Source organism: Guillardia theta (genome assembly GCF_000315625.1).
Source record: "Guillardia theta CCMP2712 unplaced genomic scaffold GUITHscaffold_43, whole genome shotgun sequence".
Classification (NCBI taxonomy): Eukaryota; class Cryptophyceae; order Pyrenomonadales; family Geminigeraceae; genus Guillardia; species Guillardia theta.
Genome location: NW_005434631.1, coordinates 506455 through 527049, shown reverse-complemented (window position 1 = coordinate 527049; position 20595 = coordinate 506455). Strand labels below are relative to the sequence as shown.

Sequence of the window (20595 nt, the reverse complement as noted above, 5' to 3'; positions counted from 1 at the left end):
CCTCCTCCTCCTCCTCCTCCCTCCTCCCTCCTCCTCCTCCCTCCTCCTCCTCCTCCTCCTCCCTCCTCCTCCTCCTCCTCCTCCTCCTCCTGCTTCTTCGCCTGTTCTATCTCACTAGTCTTTTCTTCAGCTCAACGAGACCTCTCTTGCCGCGTCTCTCCTTGCCAACGGCAGTGAAGTAAGCGCCTATGTTGTTCTGCGTTGCCTGACTGGGCTGGAGATTTGCGATGAGCGTCTGAAGCGAGAAAAGCAGAAGTTGCAGGAAGTCATGGGGAGGTATGTGCATGAGGAGGAGAGGAAGGGAGAGGAGGAGGAGGAGAGGAAGGGAGAGGACGAAGAGGGGGAGGAGGACAGAGACAGGAGGAGAAGGAGAAAGAGGAGGAAGACTGAGACAGGAAGGGGAGGGGAGATTTAAAGGACTTGCAAGTAGTGGTGTTTCGGAGGAGGAGGAGGAGGAGGAGGGGAGAGGGTTTAGGGTTGCATCTGCAATGGTGAGAATGGACTTCTGTCAGGTTTGAGAGTCACGAGAAGAACTCGACTTCTTTGATTGTCAAGTGCGAGAAGACATCAATGATGAGTTTGAAGAGAGTAGAGCTTGTTGTGAGTGAAACTTCCTCCCTTCTCCTCTCCTGTCCCCCCCCCCCCCCTCTCTCCTCTTCTCTCCTCGCACTCTTCTCTCGCCTCGCTCTCTCCTCCCCTCCCCTCCCCTCCTCTCCTTTCTCCCCTCCTCTCCTCTCTTCCCTCCTCTCCTCTCTCCCCTCCTCTCCTCTCTCCCCTCCCCTCTTTTGTGCTAAACTCACCATTCTGCTCTCTCTCCAGAAAAAGCAACTCCAACAGGCAAACAGAAATCTCATCGACTGCCAGGCTTCTTGTATTTCTCACTCCCAGGTAACCATCTTCTCCGCCCCTCCTCCACCTCCCCGTCTCTCCAGCTTTCTCGCTCTTGTTCTCTTCAGCTTTCTCGCTCTTGCTCACATCACAGCAGCAACATACCTACAACGCCTGTGATATCATGAAGACAGGTCTATCGGTCTGCAAGAAAGATCTTGACACGTAGTATCTCTATTCTATTTCTTCTCCCTCTCAGCTCTCTTCGCAGCGAAAGAGCTCGTAGAAAACTGCTTGCTGCCGCCGTCGCCACGTATGCTCCTGCTCCTGCCCCTGCCCCTGCCCCTGCTCCTGCCCGTCTTATCTTCTTGCCCCTGTTCCTCCTCCTGCCCCTGCTTGTTCTCCTTCTTCTCCTTCTAGCTCCTCCTCTCCTTATCGGTGCTGCTTATCTTCTGCCTTCGCCTTCCCTCCTCTGCAGCAGCTGCTGCTGTCCATTGACGCCATTCGCATCAGGTGCAGGTGTAGCACCGAGAGGGGAGGAGCTGTTCAAGGGGCATCAAGCCAACCCAGGAGGACTGGGATCCTCCGTTGGATGAGGACGATTGTGTGAGGTTGCAAAGTCAGCCTGACATGCTCGTTCGGGGATTTATTCTCCTGTTTTGCATCATCCCCATCATCAGGAAGAGATCTACGACATTCAACAATACATGCAAAGAAAATCAACGATACAAGATGATCTCTCCAGTAAGCTATACTAGCACATCACACCCTCACTCAAAATTTCCTCCTCCTCCTCCTCCTCCTCTTCATTTAATTCCCTCCAAATTCTTCAGGGCCCGTCCATTGGCAGCACCTGCGCTCTTTCACTCTATCGTCTCATTCACGCGCTGCACCCTCACCTGCTTGTGCCGTACGTTCTCCTCCTGCAGCTCGGGAGGGACCCCAACAATATTCTGCGAAGAGATGAGTCAGTCAGTCAGTCCGTCAGGAGAGGGAGAGGGAGAGGGAGAGGGAGAGGGAGAGGGAGAGGGAGAGGGAGAGGGAGAGGGAGAGGGAGAGGGAGAGGGAGAGGGAGAGGGAGAGGGAGAGGGAGGGAAGAAGAGAAAGAGGGCAGGGTGGAAATTGGCAAGGAGCTTACGCTGCTATCGGTCAAGAATTGCCACATCTCATCACTTTGTGAGAAGCTGGCGACCTTTGGATCAAGTCAGAAACGAAAATCTTCCTTTCCCTTCCCTTATGAAACCTTCTCCACGCACAGCCCCAGCCCCCTCATGCCTTCACTCGCTAGGTCTCACCTGAAGCAGAGAACGCATGTACTCTTCAAGCTCTTTTCGTCTCCTGCACGAAAAAGTGAGAACAAGCAACATTATCGCCTCTTCAACCCCTTTCTCATCCTCATCCTCAACCCCCACCCCCACCCTCTCCCCCTCCCCCTCCTCACTTGTTCACGAATTGTTCGTCGAAGTTGAAGAACAATTTCTTCTGTGGGAGCTTTGGTACCTTGAGCACAGTCATTCAAACATCAAGGCTTTCTCTTCCCCCATCCCCCCTTCCCCCTCTCTCCGTCCTTACCTGTGCGTACCAGAACTTGGACCTCAACACTTCGTCCAAGATCATGAAGTCAGTGTATCTCTTCTCGCACACCCATTGCTTGTCTCCGTTGCAGATCCTCATGACGTACACAACATACTTCTGCGTGAGGCCACAGCTCCTGTCCGATCGGACGTCGGTGTCAATGATGCTGATGAGGAACGCGGAGAATCCCATGATTTGTGCTGGCGCGCGGAGATTGAGCAGGAGGTTTGGAGTACAAGACTTGACAGGAAGAAAGGTCTGATCAGATGGGAAAGTACCCGATCTCGGTTTGCTTCACTATCCGTTAGAAGAGATGGAGGGGATGGAACGGGACGGTACAACTGCCAAGTAACAACGTGTCAGGATTTCTTCGGCCGCCGACTCCATTCCACATTGGATGGGAGAAAACATCGATTTCTCTGGAGCCTCATACATGCACTCTGGCAGTAGCTCTATCTGGAACATCAAGCATGATGTTTCCTCCGCCATGTGCAACTACGACATTTTGCTGCACATTCCTGCATCATGGTTTTCCTTGACGAATGATCTCTTATTACTGTCACGTATCTGTCACATCGTTTACCACATCTATTTCTCCTTCTACCTCTACCTTTGCCCCCGTCTCTCACTTCCTCCCACTCTCTTCCTCTCCATCTCCCTCCCCCTCCCTCTTCATCGCCATCCTGGTGCTGGCTTTTGCCATGTTTACGTCAGGGAATCTATTTCCGGAAAAAATTTTAATCAATTTTTTCGGCGCACTAAAACAGATAGATTTCGAAATTTTAAAAGTATGTATGGTGCACTGACAAAAAAGTTGCAAAATTTTAATGATTGACAGTGCAACCTGCAATGTACCGGTACTATCCAGCCCATTGGATGGGCAGGAGTGGGTGGTACTGCATTCACAACGTTATTTTGTCAAAATAATTGTGCAAAGCGCACTCCAAGGTAGCACCACGCAATAATGCTGACTCATGGTGACATTGAGTAAACATTTTTGTATCGAACCAGAACTGCCCGAAAAATGCAATCCAGCAGAGCAAATGATGCCATGTTGCAGGAGCGACAACGACGACAAGAAAGGGCATTTGACCTGATAGAGAACAAAGTCATCGCTGATAGTACAAAGAAAGTTTACCGATGCAAGATCAATAGGATCGTGCGTCTGTTACTCAAAGTGAACCCCAGGGCTGTCGACGAGGACGGCGAATTGATACTCCCAATGGCATGGAAAGATTTGAAGAGTTTGTTTGGAGACCTTGTCACCAATACTGACTTACCAAAATCTAGAAGGAGAAGAGGAGGTCAAGAGCAGGAAGAGCAGGAAGAGCAGGAAGAGCAGGAAGAGCAGGAAGAGCAGGAAGAGCAGGAAGAGCAGGAAGAGCAGGAAGAGCAGGAAGAGCAGGAAGAGCAGGAAGAGCAGGAAGAGCAGGAAGAGCAGGAAGATCAGGAAGAGCAGGAAGATCAGGAAGATCAGGAAGACGACGATCAGGAAGACGAAGATCAGGAAGACGACGGAGATCATGAGGATGAGGAAGAGCAGCAAGATGATCCGCATAACGTACACGAGGGTGAGAACGAGGACATTTCAGGATACCAGGCAAGCAAGAGAACGCTGTCGTTAGGAGCACTGCAGGGGTACAAGAGTGCGTTGAAAGCATATTACAGAGACAGAAATGTAGCTTTTGACGCGACTGGAATGCCATCGGGCAGTACTTTAAACGACCGGCTCAGTCGACTCATCAAAGGTTATGGAAGGGTGGTTACTCAAAAGAAATCCACGGGAGTGATGAAATTGAAAGAAGGCAAAAGTGTCTTGGCAGTGAGAGAGTATGGAATTATTTGTGAAAAGATGACCCAGATACGTTCAGACACTATGGCACGAGAAATAGGATCAACAGGCTTGTTCGGATTTGCTGGTACCACGATCATGTGGAACTGTTGCTGTAGAAGCGAAACTTTAGACATTCTACATCTTGAACACTTTGATTGGGAGAACGACTGCTTGAAGCTGACAATATTGAAGACCAAGATGGACCAAGGGGGTGTTGACGCCGACATTTTTTCTCCCAGAACAAGGCACATATTTGCAGCACCCAACAAACCTATGTCTTGTCCTATCTTGGCCATTGCTTTGTATGCGTTTTCCCAAACCAGAATGAGGATAAGTCACACCAAATTTTTTCTGGGAAACGACCAGAAGCAGAGGTTTGGCCAAGTCTTGAGAAGGGTATTGTCCACAGAGGACATGCAGGAGGAAGTATGGAGGGATGTTGGTAAGTGCTAGCCTGAGGAAGTCTTGAGACTGAGATTGAAATGTGCAGGTTCGCACAGTTTTAGGAAGGGGAGCGTGACGCATCTACTAGGCATTCCGGGAGGACCAGTCAGTACATCAATATTTCAACGAGCCAGCTGGTCCTTAGGCAACACCAAGGACAGGTACATCGGAACAGTGGAACCAGGCAATGATCAATACTGTGGGCGTATTCTAGCAGGGAACAACACCAAGAGCGAGAATTTCGATGTGTTACCTCCTCATTTCACAAGAGAAGGTCTGGCAAGAATCAACGATATTGGTATGCACAAGTTCATTGATGGATACGACACGTTCCCGGACAGCTACAAGAGATGTTTACCAATGTTCCTTGCGCAGATAGTGTACCATCTGGACCGTCTCAAAGACATGTTTCCAAGTCACCACTTCCTATGGGGGTCACCTGTTTTTGCAGTGAAAGGCTCAAGAACAATGCAATTTTTACAAGAATTGAAAGAGCATCATATCAGTGTTTGTCGCGGGGAATGCGAAGAATGCGGTATGACCTGCAGTGGAGTTCCGATGCACGTGATGAATGTGGCTGAAATCAGGAAGCTGCGAGAGAGTCAAGAACAGGGAACAAAGCTGTTGCACGATACAGTGTTGAATGTTTCAACTTCGCTACCGCAAGACATTTACGAGCTGATCATTAGAAACTTTGAGGTGAACGGAGCCATTCCACTAGCTCAACGAGATCTGGAAAAGCTGCGGGAGGATCTGACATCCATGATGAATACAGGATTCAGTGAAATCATGCAAGGACTTCTGACGTCGAGACTCAGGATGCAGGGTCCTGAGGAACTGACAGGGAGAGGGGGTGGAGGGGAACTGCCAATTATTGACGACAGGACAGGCATACTGATTGAAGGCGAAACGTTTACATGGGGGGGGATGCAACATCCTGTACCTCAAGGTTTTATTTTCCCTCAGAAGACGCCGTGCAAAAGTATGTGGCAGAAATGGCACCTAGGGCAAGAGGAGAAGATTAATGGAGAATGGAAGCGTATTGGTCCACTCAAACGTTTGGAAGGAACAGATCTAGTGTGTGCCAACATGAAGAAGAACCTTTGCAAAGCAAAAGCAGTCATGTTGGCCATCGAGGTAATGGGCAGAAGACTTGCAAATTTGAGTACTGATATTGGGATCGACCATGAGAACTATTCAGAGTGCTTCAATCATGGTTACGTTGAACTTGTCAAGGAGAAGTATGGACCGAATGCATGGAAAAAACAGAGAAAAAGATTCACCGAGCTTTCATACACGACTATGTACAAAAGGTTATGTCGGAGCAACACAGGCCGAAAGAACAAGAGGAAGAGGAATGCGGTTGCCAACCGTGACGAAGGTGTACGACGGTGCGTGTGGACATGTTACATTGCAATGGACAGTGACTGACTTTGTGTAGGGTAAGAAGAATTGACGCTGCTCGAAGCCTGACCCAACAGACTCATTCTCCACTTCATTCAGACGTTGACATGGAGAGCAGCGATTGACATGCAATAGCCTACCGGACTGTAAGATGACTTACAACCAAGTCAGTGTAATATTGGTATAAACTGCGCAGATGTGTTTGCATACAACGATTATGTCTCACCCGCCTTTCACCATTTTTTCGGCTAAGTCACATACAACTTGATTATAAAGAATAATCCAGTACTGATTTGTACCAGTTTTGGAAAACACTCATCATGATTTGTACCGTCCTGAAATGTGTTCCTTGTACCAATCTTTGTACCAAAATATTTAGTCAATATCTTTAAAACTAGTGCTATAAGCTGTGCACTCACAACAAGGTCTGTTTAGATTATAGGTTACTGAATAACGTATTAAAATGTTAATAACATATAAAAATGTTAAAAATCAGTCAACTCCTAAAGCGGCCAGTCGCTGGTTCAACGGTTCGGTTGAACGGTTGTGCCCGGAGTACTGAGAACTTCAAGCCTGAAGGCTTGAAACTTCAGTGGCCGTGAACTGTTCAGCCGGCGTGCTGAACTCCCGGGGCGGCCGGAGCGCGGCTCCGGCCCGGGACGGCCATGAGTGGATCGGGCTGCCAGACGCTCTGTGCCAGTGAGTGACCGTACGGTCGGACGTCACGGTTTCGCGCGGCCCGGCGGCCGGGCCGGCGGCTGGCCCAACCGTTGAACTTCGAACCGCCGAAGTTCAGAAATAGCGAACTCACTGACAAAGCCTCTGACTGCTGAGAGCCTTCATGACATGATGATATGACGGAATACAAGTTTGTTAGACTTGTACTAGTCCAAAGTCACGCAGATGTCACATCGACCTTAGTTGTAACAAGACAGTTTTTGCTCAAGACCGAGTTTAATGCACACAAAAACCAGAATTGAGGAGCACATGAGAGATAGACTGTATGCTAGGATGTGAAACCCAAGCAACCAGACATGAGGGGACCTTAGCAAGACGGCTAGGAAGGCCTCCTCTTCATCATACGTACTACATTGCCGCCTTGACACGTAAGTCGTCTTGGTTTACAGGAGAGTTTTTGTTAACTCGGCGCTATCTGACTGGCACGGCTGGCATACGTTCCATCCTCCCCCCGAGTTTCTGAAATAGTACGTTACATCGGACGTCAGAAAGTCACACAAACAAGAGAATGTCAGCAGATCCAAGTCAAGATACGATGATACAACGTCAAGTTCACAGTCATGCTGAGTGGGCAATAACCATTCGAGGATTGTCCATTCTGAAGAAGATTTTCATGCAGGGCTGTTAGATGTGCGGCACAGAGATAAGGGGAGATGCCTGGCGAGCGGATGCAATGACGAGAGATAGAGTATAGGATAAGAGAGTCTGAAGAGAGAGAAGATAAGAGAGATAGAGAGAGAGAGAGAGAGAGCGTGCCCGCCGGCATTTGAAGACCAAAAGATAAATTTTTTGAACCGTAAAGAACTTGTGACCAGAGATTGCTGCCGCGAGATTGGAACATCCGTTTCAAGGCATCTGAAGATTGTTGTGCAGTAGTACCTTGTTCGCCGATCCAGAAGTAGCTCCAGTTATGCATGCCACAGCCTAGCTCCATGACATGAAACTTCCGCCAGATCTCCTGGTAGTTCCATTTGATCCTACTCAAAGATCAAGAAGATTAAAATCGAATCAGCTTCAAGTGCGTTTCCACACGGTTAAGCAGATATTCGACCGACCAATCTGGCTGGGGAAGGCTTGTTTTTCCAATTCGAAGATCAATCAAACAAATTGAGGCTGAGATGAGAGGCCTAAACAACTTGCGGCTAGAGAGAGAGCCTGATTGAAGAGAGGAGTCATCCGAATTTGTAAGGCTTGAATTGAATTTGCATGAATTGTCAACAGCAACGGGAAAACAATACCAAGAAAGAAAAAACTCCAGTAAACAATTCAACTAACCAAATATAAGATCAACATGATTGAGCATGTAATCGAGGCTCATAACCGACGGAATACAAGTTTGTTAGACTTGTACTAGTCCAAAGTCACGCAGATGTCACATCGACCTTAGTTGTAACAAGACAGTTTTTGCTCAAGACCGAGTTTAATGCACACAAAACCAGAATTGAGGAGCACATGAGAGATAGACTGTATGCTAGGATGTGAAACCCAAGCAACCAGACATGAGGGGACCTTAGCAAGACGGCTAGGAAGGCCTCCTCTTCATCATACGTACTACATTGCCGCCTTGACACGTAAGTCGTCTTGGTTTACAGGAGAGTTTTTGTTAACTCGGCGCTATCTGACTGGCACGGCTGGCATACGTTCCATCATGATAGACTTGTAAATTTCCTGTTCAAGCTCGTTTACTTCAAGCAATCAAAGTCTCCCAGCACAAGATCCCTTCACCTCGTTCTCCTTTCAAGTTTCCGAGTACCGAAGTTCTCCTGGCAACCGTGCCAATCCATGATCCGACGGCCGGTTCTCCGGTATAATTGATTTCTGTTCTCCTGAAGCCGTAGGCCGCTGTCCCGTGTCACGGTCCTCCTCGTATGGCCTCCGGTAGAATAAATCTGATAGTACTATCTTCCCTGATCAGACCTCTAGTCCTCCTGTGTCCATGACCCCAGGGGTTATGAGGCCAGGGCTTCCGAATCCCCCCCAGCCGTTACCGACCCTCCCATACCCTGGGCCGCATGCTGTCCTGCAGACTCGGATCTGATATAAGCTCACTCGCTTATCGCCTGCTGTCTCCCATGAGTCCTAAGCTCCTGCTGTCTTCTCCATGAATACCTTCCCGCATCTGTGCATCCAGCCACATCAACTGCTTGGCATAGCCTGAGGTGAGACTAGCTCCGATCAATAGTCTCAACTTAACTTCATACTCAGTTTGAAAGCACTGCGATCAGATCCGAGCCTGAGGAACTTGGGCTAGTTGAAATCAGGAGCTTCAAGTGAAGTTGGGCCCTGAGTCGAACGTGACTTGAGGATTCTTCCGAGTTAATCTCAAACGATTCGCTCAGTCGAGACCGTAGATTCTGATAGAGCGGCAGCGAATCACCAGAGGGTCACGCACCTGAGACATCAACAAGTTCATTCCATGGAATGCACTGGCATTTCAGAAACTTCCAGTCAAGTAGTCTATTCAGTTGAGGTAGCATCAATGATTGCCTGCTTCGAATCTGCTCAGCAATAAAGGCCAATCTCGGACACTTGTTCTACATTGTAGATGCTATGACGCATTCAGCATATTGAAAACCTACACGAGATTGTCAAATGTAAGTAGTCATGGTGAAGTCCAGCACCAGCTGCCTGAACCTGGGATAAGTGCGCCCGACGCTCAAGATGAGGGGGGAAAGTCTGCATGAACTGTCCTGTTACTGAACGCTAGGGGGGAAGAAAAGGAGGTCCACCCGCGAGTTGAAAGAGTGCTGGAGAAGTGATCGAATTTTGCAAACGTGCGTCATCCAGGTCACTGAGGTCATATATTGCGGCACTCCACGATCAACCAGGGCCTGATGCACCCGCAGGAAGGAGGCGAGTAGGGGAGGGAGCCGGGGCAGATCCGGCTCGTCCGCTTGATGGAGGGTACCATCCAGCCGAGAGAACAGAGGAGGGGTCGAGAATTTCCAGGTCTACACAGGGTAGAGTAGCGCTCCATGGTAAGAAGCTGGCCGTGGCGATGTAATGAGCTGATAGGGTAACGGTGCTTGAGGTGTGAACCCCTCTCCTCCCACTCCCTCCTGATGTGGAAGCGGAAGCTTGCAGTGTGAAGTCCAGTGGGGACAAACAACGCACAACCTGAACGCAGGTGGGGAGGTTTTTTAAAAGCAACTACCCCCACCCCCTCTTATCCAATTGTTCATAACCACCCGTAGTGATCTACTAAATTTAACCCCGAGGCGCCCTTGCAGCGCCCTCTCTAGCCTCAGGGGCAAAGGAAGCATGGATGGGCTCTTTTACTTATATGTTAACTTAAAGAAAGTTAGAGGAAGATGGGGGGTGACAAGACACCCCTAACCGTCACGAGGCACGGTGCCTGTCGCAGGACTGAGAGGAAAAGAGGCCTTTTGAGATTTTAAAATAGGTCAGCGACTTTTTAGTTTTGGGCGAACATAGCTATTTTCGAAGACCGTCATGCACGAGGATAGTGGGGTGATGAGTACCGGTCCTGCGACTGAAATCTGCAGTAAGTAGTAGGGGTCTCTTGACCAAAGTTTTGTTGTTTGGAGGGGTGGGTGGGTAAAGCCAACACAGTAGATTTTAGTTGAGTTCAGTCCAGATAGGTGGGTGGATGGTTCGCATGATGTCAGGGGGGTAGTAAAATCGTAAGTGAAGGAGGGTAGGTAAAGGTTCTTATTATTACAGTGGGCAAACCAAGAAAAATGATGATAGTATGAACATGGGGGGTCAATTCAATAGAAAGTTTGTGATAATTATAGGTGGGGGTAGTAAGGTTGGGTGGTAAGTCAGGGTCGTGAGGTTTCGGGGGAGAGTTTTGATTTTGCTCTGGTGTCATTCAAGCAGAGGCCTGCGAAGGAAATGGCAGGAGCGATGCGCAGAGAGGGATGGAGATAATGGTCTGTATAGAAAGGAGATGAAAGGGAGAATGGAAGGAGAATGGAAGGAGAATGGAAGGAGAATGGAAGGAGAATGGAAGGAGATGTAAGTGCTACCGGGGATAGTTGAGTTTTTGGTGTCCTCGCGAGTGGTATTGAGTCAGTGAGCCTGGGTTCAAGCTGTATCTGATACTTGCAGTGTCATAGACTGAACTGCATAGACTGAACTGGAATATATGACATTGATCTTAAACTTGTCTGATATCTGTATCATTCATATCCTGCCTGCAGGTTCTCGTGTCAGCTTGAGAGGTATTTTGGCAAGTCTCGAACAGAGCAGCTCGTGTGTTTGGCAAGATTGACTCTGAGCTTAGGTGCCATTTTGGCCCAAATCTGTTGCCGTTGCAACTCAAAGGTCCATCCCATGTACACTCATATCGTTCTGATTTTAGTTGATGTAACCAGATGGTCTGTCCTGAACTGAAAAGGGGAGTTTGAGTTTCGGGAGCTCCCCTCGGGGCGAACAAGATGGACAGGCAAGGGTTTCCTAGCTCCCGCATGCAGGGAATGGAGGAGCCCTCAGCCTACCAGGCTGCTGAATCGTTGGGGGTCCCTCATGGGAACTATCCTTTGCACGAGGCCAGCTCCACGAGAGGTATGATGCAGGGGAGTTACCAGGGGAGTTACCATCCTTGCGAACAAGACAAGGATGAGGCACAGGACAGGTGCAGCACAGGGGCTGCAACACGGAAGGCGATCCTGAATGCAGACATCGCACTCAAGATCTACTCGTCGAGGAACTCCGACTCGCTCTTCAAGACCGCTGAGAGCGCGGTGATAGCACGGCACTTCAGTATCAGCTCCAAGGCAGTGCGAGATATCTGGGACAGGAGGACTTGGGCACACGTGACCATGCCACTCTGGACTGACGAGGAGAGAGCTGAGTATGAGAGCATGAACAAGCGAGCTCCTGGCAGGCCGGTCGGAGCGAAGGACTCGCGTCCCAGGAAACGCAGGAAGGACAGGAAAAGGTCACCCTCGCCCTTGCAGGAGCAAACCAGCTCAAGTCCGGTCCAGAGTCAGCAGGGAGTGAGAGAAGCTGCTGCTGCTGCTGCTGCTGCTCCAAATGCAGAAGCAGCATACGACATCAACGAGCAAGATATGAGGGGATCCTTGTACCAGTATGAAGGATTCCAGACTATACAAAGCGCACGCAACAGCGTTAATCAGGTCGGTTCAGGTTCAATGGAAGACCTGGCTGATACGAGTGTCAATAATTTCAATGACAATGAGACGGTGAGTTGCTGCTTCAAGCAATCTATTGGAGACGCCATGGACAATGAGGTTCTCCCTCCTCCGGAGAATGAGCAAGAGGAAAATGGCAGCCCTGGCAATGTCGTAAACGAAAATGACCCGTGCTTCTCGTTCCTTACCTACCAGCAGGATGAGCAACAGGAGATCTTTCAGGATGGCGGGGAGAACGGAGGAACCAATGGCCAATCAGGTGGTTCCTCAAAGAATTCTTCTCCCAACCCTTTGCAGGACAGCCCCGAATGGTTTGTACAGTCAAGTGCAGAAGACATTCAGGCTTACGTGGCAATAGCACGCAACAGCGACTCCAGTGATTGGTAAGCGTTGAACGATGACGGCAGTTTTTCACTCCTCTGACTGATTGTCTTTGCCCCTACGCAGAACGATTTTTCATGTGAATAGTGATGTGAAGATTTATGTCAATTTGAATTTGTGAATTACGTTTGAGTAACCGTTCAGTCAATAAATTTTCAAGCTGTTTTATATTTCGTTCCTTGTCCCTGATAGCTGGAACTTTTTCCTTTCTCCCCAGTGTTTACAAGGAAGAAACCAGACAATAACCCTCTAAGCACGAGTTGCCAGAGTGGTTTTGGGAAGAGGTTGCTTCCTACGATCCTGCAGACTTACTCCCTTCTGTTTCCCTTCGCTCCTTCCACTGCTTTCTAGCTTAGTGCCGAGGTTCCATAGCCTAACAACCATCCACAACAACCATGGCAGCCTGAAGGTTACGTACAGCTAGTATGTGCAAAGCTACAACACGGGAAAATTAGTTTTCTAGTCCAAGAAATCGTCGATGACGACCAAATCGAAGTGGAAGAATAGACCTTGAAGATGCGTTGACCCTCATGTGTACTAGAACCACGAACAAGTTTTCCGATAAGTCTACCTCTCTTTCATCGCGAACACAGCTGCCTTGTGCCTTGTGGATCTTGGAGACTACAAGCAACACGAATAACTTTAGAAATCTAGGCCGTTTCTGATGCACTCGCATGGTTCACACTAGGATAGATTCCCTTGGTCTCATCGTGTTTGATCAGTTTCCACTGCTTCTCAAGATGAACAAGAACAAGCGTATGTCACATGTGAACTGGTCCTGACTGATTATTGCCGCTCTAAACTCTCATCCAATCGAGCAAGACCGTCCAAGACTGCTCAGGTCCTCTCGTTCTCGAGTTAGGCCGAACGTTAGCGTACGGGGTTTAGGGACACCTACTGCATTCTCTTCTCCTTCCCCTCCATCTCCTACTCATGAGGCTCGTCACTCCGAGTCTTTCAACTGAAAGCATCCCCGCCAACTTCCTCCAGCCTGCAGTTGACATGGAACTTAATCCCAATCCAAGGATCTTCGGCAAAGCGTATCCCTCAGATCCACGTAAAGTGCTCTCCTCTCAGAGCCAGCCAAAGTGCTCTCCTCTCAGAGCCAAAGTGCTCTCCTCTCAGAGCCACGTAAAGTGCTCTCCTCTCAGAGCCAGGTAAAGTGCTCTCCTCTCAGAGCCAGGTAAAGTGCTCTCCTCTCATAGCCACGTAAAGTGCTCTCCTCTCAGATCCACGTAAAGTGCTCTCCTCTCATAGCCACGTAAAGTGCTCTCCTCTCGCTGCAGTACCTCTCTTCCGTGCTGTCTCCTTCCCTTCCTACTCTTCCTCCTCACTCGCTCCATCTTCCTTCCGTGCCATACTTCCCCTTTGATTGAGGTAGGGGTACATCACTACCGGTATTTTAATCTACAAAATATGGGGTATAAACACGCACGGAGTTTGTCAGGGGGGTGGGGTAGGTTCTTTTGGGGAGGAAAGGTGGCCCAGTGGGTCTCCGCTACGTCTAGCTAGAGCGCATGCAGGATAGAAGCTTCTACGAAGAGGAGTGATCAAGGAGGAAGATGAGGGGGGCGGGGGGGGGGGCGGGGGGAGCGAGAGGGAGTGGAATAAGCGGGTAGGGAGTGAAGGCAGGAGGAGAAGGGATGGGGGAAGGGGAAAGAAAGGGCTTCCCAGAGTATGAAGTGGCCGAAGGTAGCGTGTTGTGATCCAGGTTGAAGGGTGTGTTGTATCATTGACTACCTGGAAGGCAGGTTGGGACGGGAATGGAATTCAGTTTCCATAGCTAAACTCACCTCTCATAAGAGAACATGACGATCTTGAGGAGGCAGTCAGGCACGCGGCACGATGGAACGCAGGCAGCGAACGATGCAATCAAGTCCGACGAAGACGAGGAGGACGAGGCAGAGATTGAAGACCTTCTCTACTCGATCATCGCTCGCAAGGAGATCAGCGTGGCCTGGAAGGACACTTCTCTACCCCACCTTTTGGGGTACGGGTCTGCCTTGTACATCGTAGAGCAGCTCCTCATGTACCCTTCGGATCTGCTCAAGACAAGGCTCCAGGTAGACAGGTGCTTGCCCCTACTTCGTCCTCGCTGATGCTCCTGCTAGGTGGATCTTCGCCCTACTAACAAGCTGTGGAAGGATTGGATCGTTCTCTGCCGGCACATCTACGGGCGGGAGGGGATGTACGGCTTCTTCCGAGGCTTCGGCTTCAACACGTTCGCTGGGATCCCTGCCCAGCTCGCCTACCTCGTGACGTACAACTGGTGCAAGGAGAAAGTGGAGGGGCTGGGAGGAGAGAAGTGGAAGGAGTCTCCGATCGCGCCCTTGTGCGCAGGAGCGCTTGCGGAGGGCCTTACCTCCTGCTTCTGGGTCCCGCTCGACGTCATCGTGCAGAAGATTCAGATCCAAGGAGGCCTCCCTCCCTCGTGGGAGAAAGGCTCCGGTCCTGCTCACCGACCTGTGGGATCGCAGTTCAAGGGGGCTCTTTCCGTCGTCAAAGACGTGATCAAAGAGGACGGAGTCTTCGGCCTGTGGCGAGGGACTGGGGCCCACATCCTTGCCTTCGTCCCCCAGGCGGCTGTGTGGTGGGCGAGCTATGAGCAGTCGAAGCAGATGCTTGCTCGCCGTGCTCCAGATGCTGTGCAGGGCATGCCCATCCACCTCACTGCGGGCATGATCGCGGGAGCGGTGAATGCGATCGTGACGAATCCACTTGATACCATGAAGGTGAGGGTACAGACGAAGATCGGTACCGGCACCTCAGGATGGAACACAATTACGCAAATGGTGAAGTCTGAAGGAGTCTCCTCACTTGGAAAGGGGTTGGCTCCCAAGTTGTGGATGGCAGTTCCTGTGTCCGCGCTCTCTTCCGTCTGCTACGAACTCATCATGTCTTTGTCCAAAGTGAAAAGCAAGTGACATGTGTTTAGATTTGTGTGTTTACTGAGTGAGTACATCAAACACTTGTTTCCGGGAGTTTCTATGAAGTACAACCATACTGACCAGTGACTATCTCAGGTTACAACCAGCTCAACACATTAAACAGGAACTGCTTAATGACGGTTGTAGAAGTAGTCCCACTGGTGGCGAGCGCGGCGCCAGTCATCGTAGGAGGCGGCATCGTTGGCGCGGTAGTAGGTGTCCTCGGACTCCTGGTAGAGGGCGCGAGCCTGGGTGTTCTGAACGAACGCCTGGGTGTAGAGGTTGGCAGCCTTCTTTCCGTAGAGGATAGTGCGCATCTGACAAGAATCATTAGCGGTGAACAATCAGTCAGTACGTGCGAGTACAAGAGTGTTGCTTGTGTGAACAGCAAGGAAGGAAACGGCAGTCCATCAGAACATCCAGTTCCAACAGACATTTACATTGGAAAATCGAGGCGAACAATACAAACACATATCACACAACGCAAAGGCATCTCAAGAAGACTGAGGATACAAATGAGTAACGAAGTATCGAGGGAACTCTGAGCAGACATCGATATGGCATGCAGACAATCCCATTTCACCAGCACGTCATGGACAACAGAGGTGACAACCAACAAGGAATGTTGTGATGAGAAGGGGGGCAATGAAGAGGAGGAGGAGGAGGAAGGAAGAGGAGGAGGGAAGAGGAAGAAAGAGTTGGGGGTGAGGGGGGATGTGAGAGGGAGGAGGAGGATGATGAAGAGGAAGGAGCAAGGAGGAAGGAGGAAGGAGGAAGGAGGGAGGAGGAAGGAGGAAGGAGGAAGGAGAAAGGAGGATGAAGAGGAAGGAGAAAGGAGGATGAAGAGGAAGGAGAAAGGTTGAAGAGGAAGGAGGAAGGAACAGGATAGGGAGGACATAGAAGGCTGAAAGGGAGAGAAACAAGGCAAAGTGCCATACATTCGATGCTGATGTGAAGTGGCTCTTCGGAGGTTTATATAGTCTGGAATCTTGCCGATAGACACCCCCGTCGGAAAAGCAAATCTCGTGTAACAATCCAATAATACATATCAATTTTCAAATAATTTTTCACAGATTTGAGATTTTGTCAAGTTTAGTGATTATAGATTCGTTTTCGGAAGGGGTACTGTCCTCTTCTGGTTCCTCCCAGTGCGAAGAGCCGCAGATTTGCCACCTCATCCACCCCTACTTGACCCCTACCTCATCACTTCCAAAAGGACCCCTCATACCAATTTAGGACCCCATTCTTGACTGTAAGTACCCACCCTTTCATGGGTAAAATATCACTTCAAACTCCACCACCCCCTTTCATATACCACCCCGCCCGGCGACGGCTTCTCATCGTCCTCTGAAGTATGGCTCCGCCGCGTTGCATGCTTACATGCATCTTTCCCCACCTGCCTGATTCGCTCAATGCTCTCCCCTCCTCTCTTTCTTCTCTTGTCGTGTCTCTTGCTCGCTACTTTGTTGTTTCTGTTCATGTTCTCCATTCTTTCCTTGTATACCCTACAGTTCTGCATCAGTGTACACATGCGAAACCTGCACAGTTTGTGTGGTTGCTTTGGCGTTTCGCTGCTTTCTTGTAAAGTTGGTCTTGAAATGTATTTCTGGCTTAACCAGATGTCTGCCGACTACCTTGTTCATGTACAGTGTTACATCATGTGCTAGAACACATCTAGGTCATGTCTATCGTGTATTTGTTGTCCCTCCTCACCCTGTGTCGCTTGGTTCTGTGCTGCCACTCAACTTCTCTTATTGTCTATCCATCGTGTCCATCCTTGAATCAGCACGCTGCATATCACTTCTCCTCCTCACCCCCTTGCTGTCTTTCACTTTTGCATGTGCGCATCTCCCCGTCTTACGGTTCTTGTCAGATGCGCACTATCCTCTACGGAAAGAAGGCTGCCAACCTCTACACCCAGGCGTTCGTTCAGAACACCCAGGCTCGCGCCCTCTACCAGGAGTCCGAGGACACCTACTACCGCGCCAACGATGCCGCCTCCTACGATGACTGGCGCCGCGCTCGCCACCAGTGGGACTACTTCTACAACCGTCATTAAGCGAGAAGAATAAACTCTCATGCTTATGCTCGTCTATTGCTCAAGTTTCAGCATGCCCTCGCCAAGCTTGTTCATTTTATGTATCAACTTGTTCCAGGCATCGCCATTATCACCTGGCTAGTTGTATCCTGACGTTGCCGGCGGGTACCCATCACTCGTGTAGTACCTGTACGGCATGGGATACGCGCTCGTCCCCATCGTCTGCTCACTCGGTGCATCCACGTCAGAGCCAGGCATGTAGTAGTGGTTGGCGGGCATGAGGGAGAGGGAGGACCAGAAGTCGTTGTACACCTCCTGCATGGGGGACGACATGGCAACGGCCGCTGCCGCCATGCCCTCCCGTCCGTAGCTCCCCGTCCATCTCTCCGATGAGGCCCCGTAAGGCCACATGTAGTAGCTGTCGGCCATGACCGGAGGATAGGCAGGGCGGGAGGCGCTGCCGTGCGCCTGGCTGGCGTCAGCTATGGGGGAGGAGGGAGGGGAGAAGTACCTGGGCGAGGACGAAGCGAGTGGCATCGGTCGCGACATCAAAGGGCAGGAGAGAATCGCCATTGCGAGCCTGGACGTCAGCGCCGGCGGCGACGAGGATGGACGCGCAGCCGTCTGAGGAGGAGGCGCAGGCCCAGTGCAGGGCCGTCCATCCCTCCTGATCCTTCGCTTCTATCTGCATGCAAGCTCAGCAGCTCTCGAGCTGAGCTCCTCCTCTCACATCCGCCTTGGCCTCCAACAGGAGCTTCACGACGTCTGGCTGGTCTGACCGGCAGGCATAGTGCAGGGCGGTAGAGCCGAGGGGTCCAGCAGACTCCAGTTGCGCTCCCAGCTCGAGGAGGACTTTGACGCAGGAGGGGTGCGAGCGCAGGACAGCAACGTGCAGGGGCGTGTGCTGGGCTCCGTCCCGCGCATCGAGGAGCTCCTCGGAGCCCTCCGCCAGGAACGGCAGGCAGTGGGACTGACCGTTAGAGGCAGCGCAGTGGACCGCGTTCCATCCGAAGGAGTTGACATCCTCCTTTCCCCCCTGCCAGTGCACCAGCGCTTTGAGTACCTCGAGGTTGCCGTTGCGAGCGGCCAGCAGCAGGGGAGTGTCGCCCTCGTGGTCCCGCGCCCCGATGCTCCCTCCTGCCTCCACCAGCCTCACCAGGACCTCCAAGTGCCCGTTGCATGCGGCCCAGTGGATGGGAGTCCTGCCAGACTGGAGGACGCAGCAGGTCAGACGCGGCAGCGGCAGTTCTCGGCTCACCTTCATGGCATGAGCGAAAAGGCCGGGCATGGAGTGGAGGCTCTTCAAGCTCGAGCCATGGATCGTCCTGACGTTGATGCTGCCCGACATGTCAGGGGACGGCGGCAGCAAGTCGCTCGCTCGCTCACTCTGCTCCAGCGTCTCGCAGAAGTTCCAGCACAGCCACGTGGTTGTTCCTCGCCGCCTCGTGCAGAGCCGTGAAGCCGTCGTGGTCCTGCTCCGAGTCAGCACAGGCCCCGCCTCCTCCCCAGCAGCACCTTGATCCAGTGACCTGCCCGAGCCTCGAGGAGGAACTTGACAAACTCCGTGTGCCCCTGCGCCTCCCTCAACCTCTCGCTGAGCACACGAACAGCTGCTGACCTTGGTCGAGGCAAGGTGCAGCGCAGTCCAGCCGTCCTCGTCCTGCAACGACGTGTCCGCCCCTGCCAGCTCGTGAGGCTGCTGGAGTGGAGGTGGGGATGAATACGATTCTCGATGAGGTATCTTGCGATCTCCACCCTCCCAGCAAACGCCGAGCAGTGCAGAGGACACCTGGAGGAAGCGAGGTCACAAACATCGTCCACTACAACATAATCACTGCAAACCACCAACACTTGCTCCTCCTCTACCTCCTCCACATCTTCCTCAACTTCCAACTCCTTCTCCACTTCCTCCTCCCGCTCACCAGCGCTGGGGTGGATGGCCGCGTTCATTGACGTCCATCTTCTTCGTTTCGATGAAGTGCCGGATCTTCGAGACGTCAGGCCAGGGAGGAGGAGGAGGAGGAGGAGGAGGAGGAGGAGGAGGAGGAGGAGGAGGAGGAGGAGGAGGAGGAGGAGCATCTGGCTGACCTTGTCCATCTCGCCTCTCGCGCACGCGTCATGGAGAGGATACTCTTTGTCCAGCAGCGTCAGACTGCCTGGAGGAAGATGATGAGCCGTTGGGCGCGCTAGGGGAGCACAGACTTGAGGAGAGGGGAGGAGTCGGAGGAGAGAGCTTGGGAGATGCTGTGTTCACTGCATGGCAGTCAAATCCTCTTACTCCCTCCCCCTTCGTCTTCCTCCTCTTCACCATCCTCTTGCTGCCCCCCATCCCCTCCCCCTCCGCCCTCCTTCTGATCCATCCTGTTCCCCGTCCCATTTTCTCATTGACCTGACGTCAGAGGCGGGGTGGGAGCAAGCTTAGGGGAGGAGGTGTTCGCTGCGGATGCTTCAGAATGCAAAGGAGGTAGAAAAGAGGTGGAAGGGGAGGCGAGAGAGAGGGAGGGGGGGTGGGAAGAGGAGGAGGAGGGAGAGGAGAGGAGGGGAGGGAGGGAGGAACAGAGGAGCAGGGAAGGGAGATAGGAGCAGGGGACGACATACCAGGCTCAGAGGAGACGGTGAAGGAACGAAACAGGTCCTCCACTGACACTCGCGGGTATTTCGAGCTCCCAGGGAATGCGTCAGAGGCAGGGGAGCGAGTTGCCTGAAGGAGGAGGCGTGAGTGGAGGAGGAGAGCCGCGGAGGAGGGTACCTGCTGTCGCAGCAGATGCACGTCCTGGGCCTCTGTCTCCTGCTCCACCTCGTTACCTCCCAGCAGGGGAGGGAACGGGAGCACCTGGGGTTCCTGGTCGGCATGCCCGATGAAGCGGACGAGGAACGTCTGAGGAGCAGGTGAGGGGCTGGGCTTCTGCCGTCTCCTCCTCACCTCAGCTGTCTTCTCACATGCAATACCTTCGCGCCATGTCCCGTCGCCATGGTAGACCGCCTTGAGCTTGTCATGCAGCAGTCAAGGGCAGAGTTCTCATCACCTGGCAGGGCTGCCACTGGGGCTCCTCCTCCTCCTCGCTCATCTCCTCCTCATCATCCTGCCGCTCAACAGTACATCAGTTCTTCCTGCTCCTACATGGCCCTTGCACTCCCCTCCCCTCCCCTCCCCTCTTCCTTTCCTCTTCCTCTGCCCTTGCCTGCTCTCGTCTGCTCTCGTCTCCTCCTCCTCCTCCTCCTTCTCCACTCCTTCCCGCCCCCTCCCTCTCGCCCTCGATCCTCCTGGCTCGGATATTTCCTTTTCTCCGACTACTCCGCCTCGTA

General features: G+C 51.7%; 9 protein-coding genes across 9 annotated transcripts; 5 read left to right on the top strand and 4 right to left on the bottom strand.

Moving 5' to 3' along the window:
• Positions 1–1460: 1460 nt before the first annotated feature.
• On the bottom strand, positions 1461–2747 carry GUITHDRAFT_153140 (hypothetical protein). The gene is made up of 6 exons (XM_005830957.1): positions 2401–2747; positions 2270–2328; positions 2124–2166; positions 1967–2020; positions 1728–1781; positions 1461–1681 (listed from the first exon to the last, which is right to left on the bottom strand). The coding sequence occupies exons 1-6, from the start codon at positions 2593–2595 to the stop codon at positions 1658–1660; spliced, it is 429 nt and encodes a 142-aa protein (XP_005831014.1). The 5' UTR covers positions 2596–2747; the 3' UTR covers positions 1461–1657.
• A 680-nt stretch (positions 2748–3427) lies between these two features.
• Positions 3428–4690, top strand: GUITHDRAFT_110137 (hypothetical protein; the record flags this gene model as incomplete). The annotated part of the gene is made up of 1 exon (XM_005830956.1): positions 3428–4690. One exon carries the CDS (start codon positions 3428–3430, stop codon positions 4688–4690), a length of 1263 nt encoding a protein of 420 aa, XP_005831013.1.
• Positions 4691–5665: 975 nt separating this feature from the next.
• Positions 5666–6210, top strand: GUITHDRAFT_110136 (hypothetical protein; the record flags this gene model as incomplete). Its single annotated transcript, XM_005830955.1, has 2 exons — positions 5666–6072; positions 6123–6210. 2 exons carry the CDS (start codon positions 5666–5668, stop codon positions 6208–6210), a joined length of 495 nt encoding a protein of 164 aa, XP_005831012.1.
• Positions 6211–11256: 5046 nt separating this feature from the next.
• Positions 11257–12330, top strand: GUITHDRAFT_110135 (hypothetical protein; the record flags this gene model as incomplete). The annotated part of the gene is made up of 1 exon (XM_005830954.1): positions 11257–12330. One exon carries the CDS (start codon positions 11257–11259, stop codon positions 12328–12330), a length of 1074 nt encoding a protein of 357 aa, XP_005831011.1.
• Positions 12331–14068: 1738 nt separating this feature from the next.
• GUITHDRAFT_194083 (mitochondrial carrier protein) lies at positions 14069–15248 on the top strand (the record flags this gene model as incomplete). The annotated part of the gene is made up of 2 exons (XM_005830978.1): positions 14069–14387; positions 14436–15248. Exons 1-2 carry the CDS (start codon positions 14133–14135, stop codon positions 15246–15248), a joined length of 1068 nt encoding a protein of 355 aa, XP_005831035.1. The 5' UTR covers positions 14069–14132.
• Positions 15249–15382: 134 nt separating this feature from the next.
• Positions 15383–15568, bottom strand: GUITHDRAFT_153139 (hypothetical protein; the record flags this gene model as incomplete). Its single annotated transcript, XM_005830953.1, has 1 exon — positions 15383–15568. One exon carries the CDS (start codon positions 15566–15568, stop codon positions 15383–15385), a length of 186 nt encoding a protein of 61 aa, XP_005831010.1.
• Positions 15569–16590: 1022 nt separating this feature from the next.
• GUITHDRAFT_153138 (hypothetical protein) lies at positions 16591–17310 on the top strand (the record flags this gene model as incomplete). The annotated part of the gene is made up of 1 exon (XM_005830952.1): positions 16591–17310. Exon 1 carries the CDS (start codon positions 16933–16935, stop codon positions 17308–17310), a length of 378 nt encoding a protein of 125 aa, XP_005831009.1. The 5' UTR covers positions 16591–16932.
• A 61-nt stretch (positions 17311–17371) lies between these two features.
• GUITHDRAFT_153136 (hypothetical protein) lies at positions 17372–17651 on the bottom strand. Its single transcript, XM_005830951.1, has one exon. It carries the CDS (start codon positions 17641–17643, stop codon positions 17428–17430), a length of 216 nt encoding a protein of 71 aa, XP_005831008.1. The 5' UTR covers positions 17644–17651; the 3' UTR covers positions 17372–17427.
• Positions 17652–18850: 1199 nt separating this feature from the next.
• GUITHDRAFT_87621 (hypothetical protein) lies at positions 18851–20380 on the bottom strand. The gene is made up of 11 exons (XM_005830950.1): positions 20316–20380; positions 20213–20272; positions 20123–20167; positions 20039–20077; positions 19888–19990; positions 19679–19726; positions 19492–19542; positions 19378–19445; positions 19212–19276; positions 19014–19079; positions 18851–18969 (listed from the first exon to the last, which is right to left on the bottom strand). The coding sequence occupies exons 1-11, from the start codon at positions 20355–20357 to the stop codon at positions 18873–18875; spliced, it is 684 nt and encodes a 227-aa protein (XP_005831007.1). The 5' UTR covers positions 20358–20380; the 3' UTR covers positions 18851–18872.
• Between the last annotated feature and the right edge of the window lie 215 nt (positions 20381–20595).

Excerpts from the sequence above, each read along its gene's own strand:
- GUITHDRAFT_153140 (XM_005830957.1), bottom strand. The coding sequence starts at position 2,595 with ATGGGATTCTCCGCGTTCCTCATCAGCATCATTGACACCGACGTCCGA. Across the intron at positions 2,329-2,400 it reads CCAAGTTCTGGTACGCACAG|GTACCAAAGCTCCCACAGAA; the intron begins GTAAGGACGGAG and ends ACTGTGCTCAAG. Across the intron at positions 2,021-2,123 it reads ACATGCGTTCTCTGCTTCAG|GTCGCCAGCTTCTCACAAAG; the intron begins GTGAGACCTAGC and ends CTTGATCCAAAG.
- GUITHDRAFT_87621 (XM_005830950.1), bottom strand. The coding sequence starts at position 20,357 with ATGAGCGAGGAGGAGGAGGAGCCCCAGTGGCAGCCCTGCCAG. Across the intron at positions 19,543-19,678 it reads CACCCCGCCTCTGACGTCAG|TGAACACAGCATCTCCCAAG; the intron begins GTCAATGAGAAA and ends ACTGCCATGCAG. Across the intron at positions 19,446-19,491 it reads GACTCCTCCCCTCTCCTCAA|GCAGTCTGACGCTGCTGGAC; the intron begins GTCTGTGCTCCC and ends ATCTTCCTCCAG.
- GUITHDRAFT_153136 (XM_005830951.1), bottom strand. The coding sequence starts at position 17,643 with ATGGCGGCAGCGGCCGTTGCCATGTCGTCCCCCATGCAGGAGGTGTAC.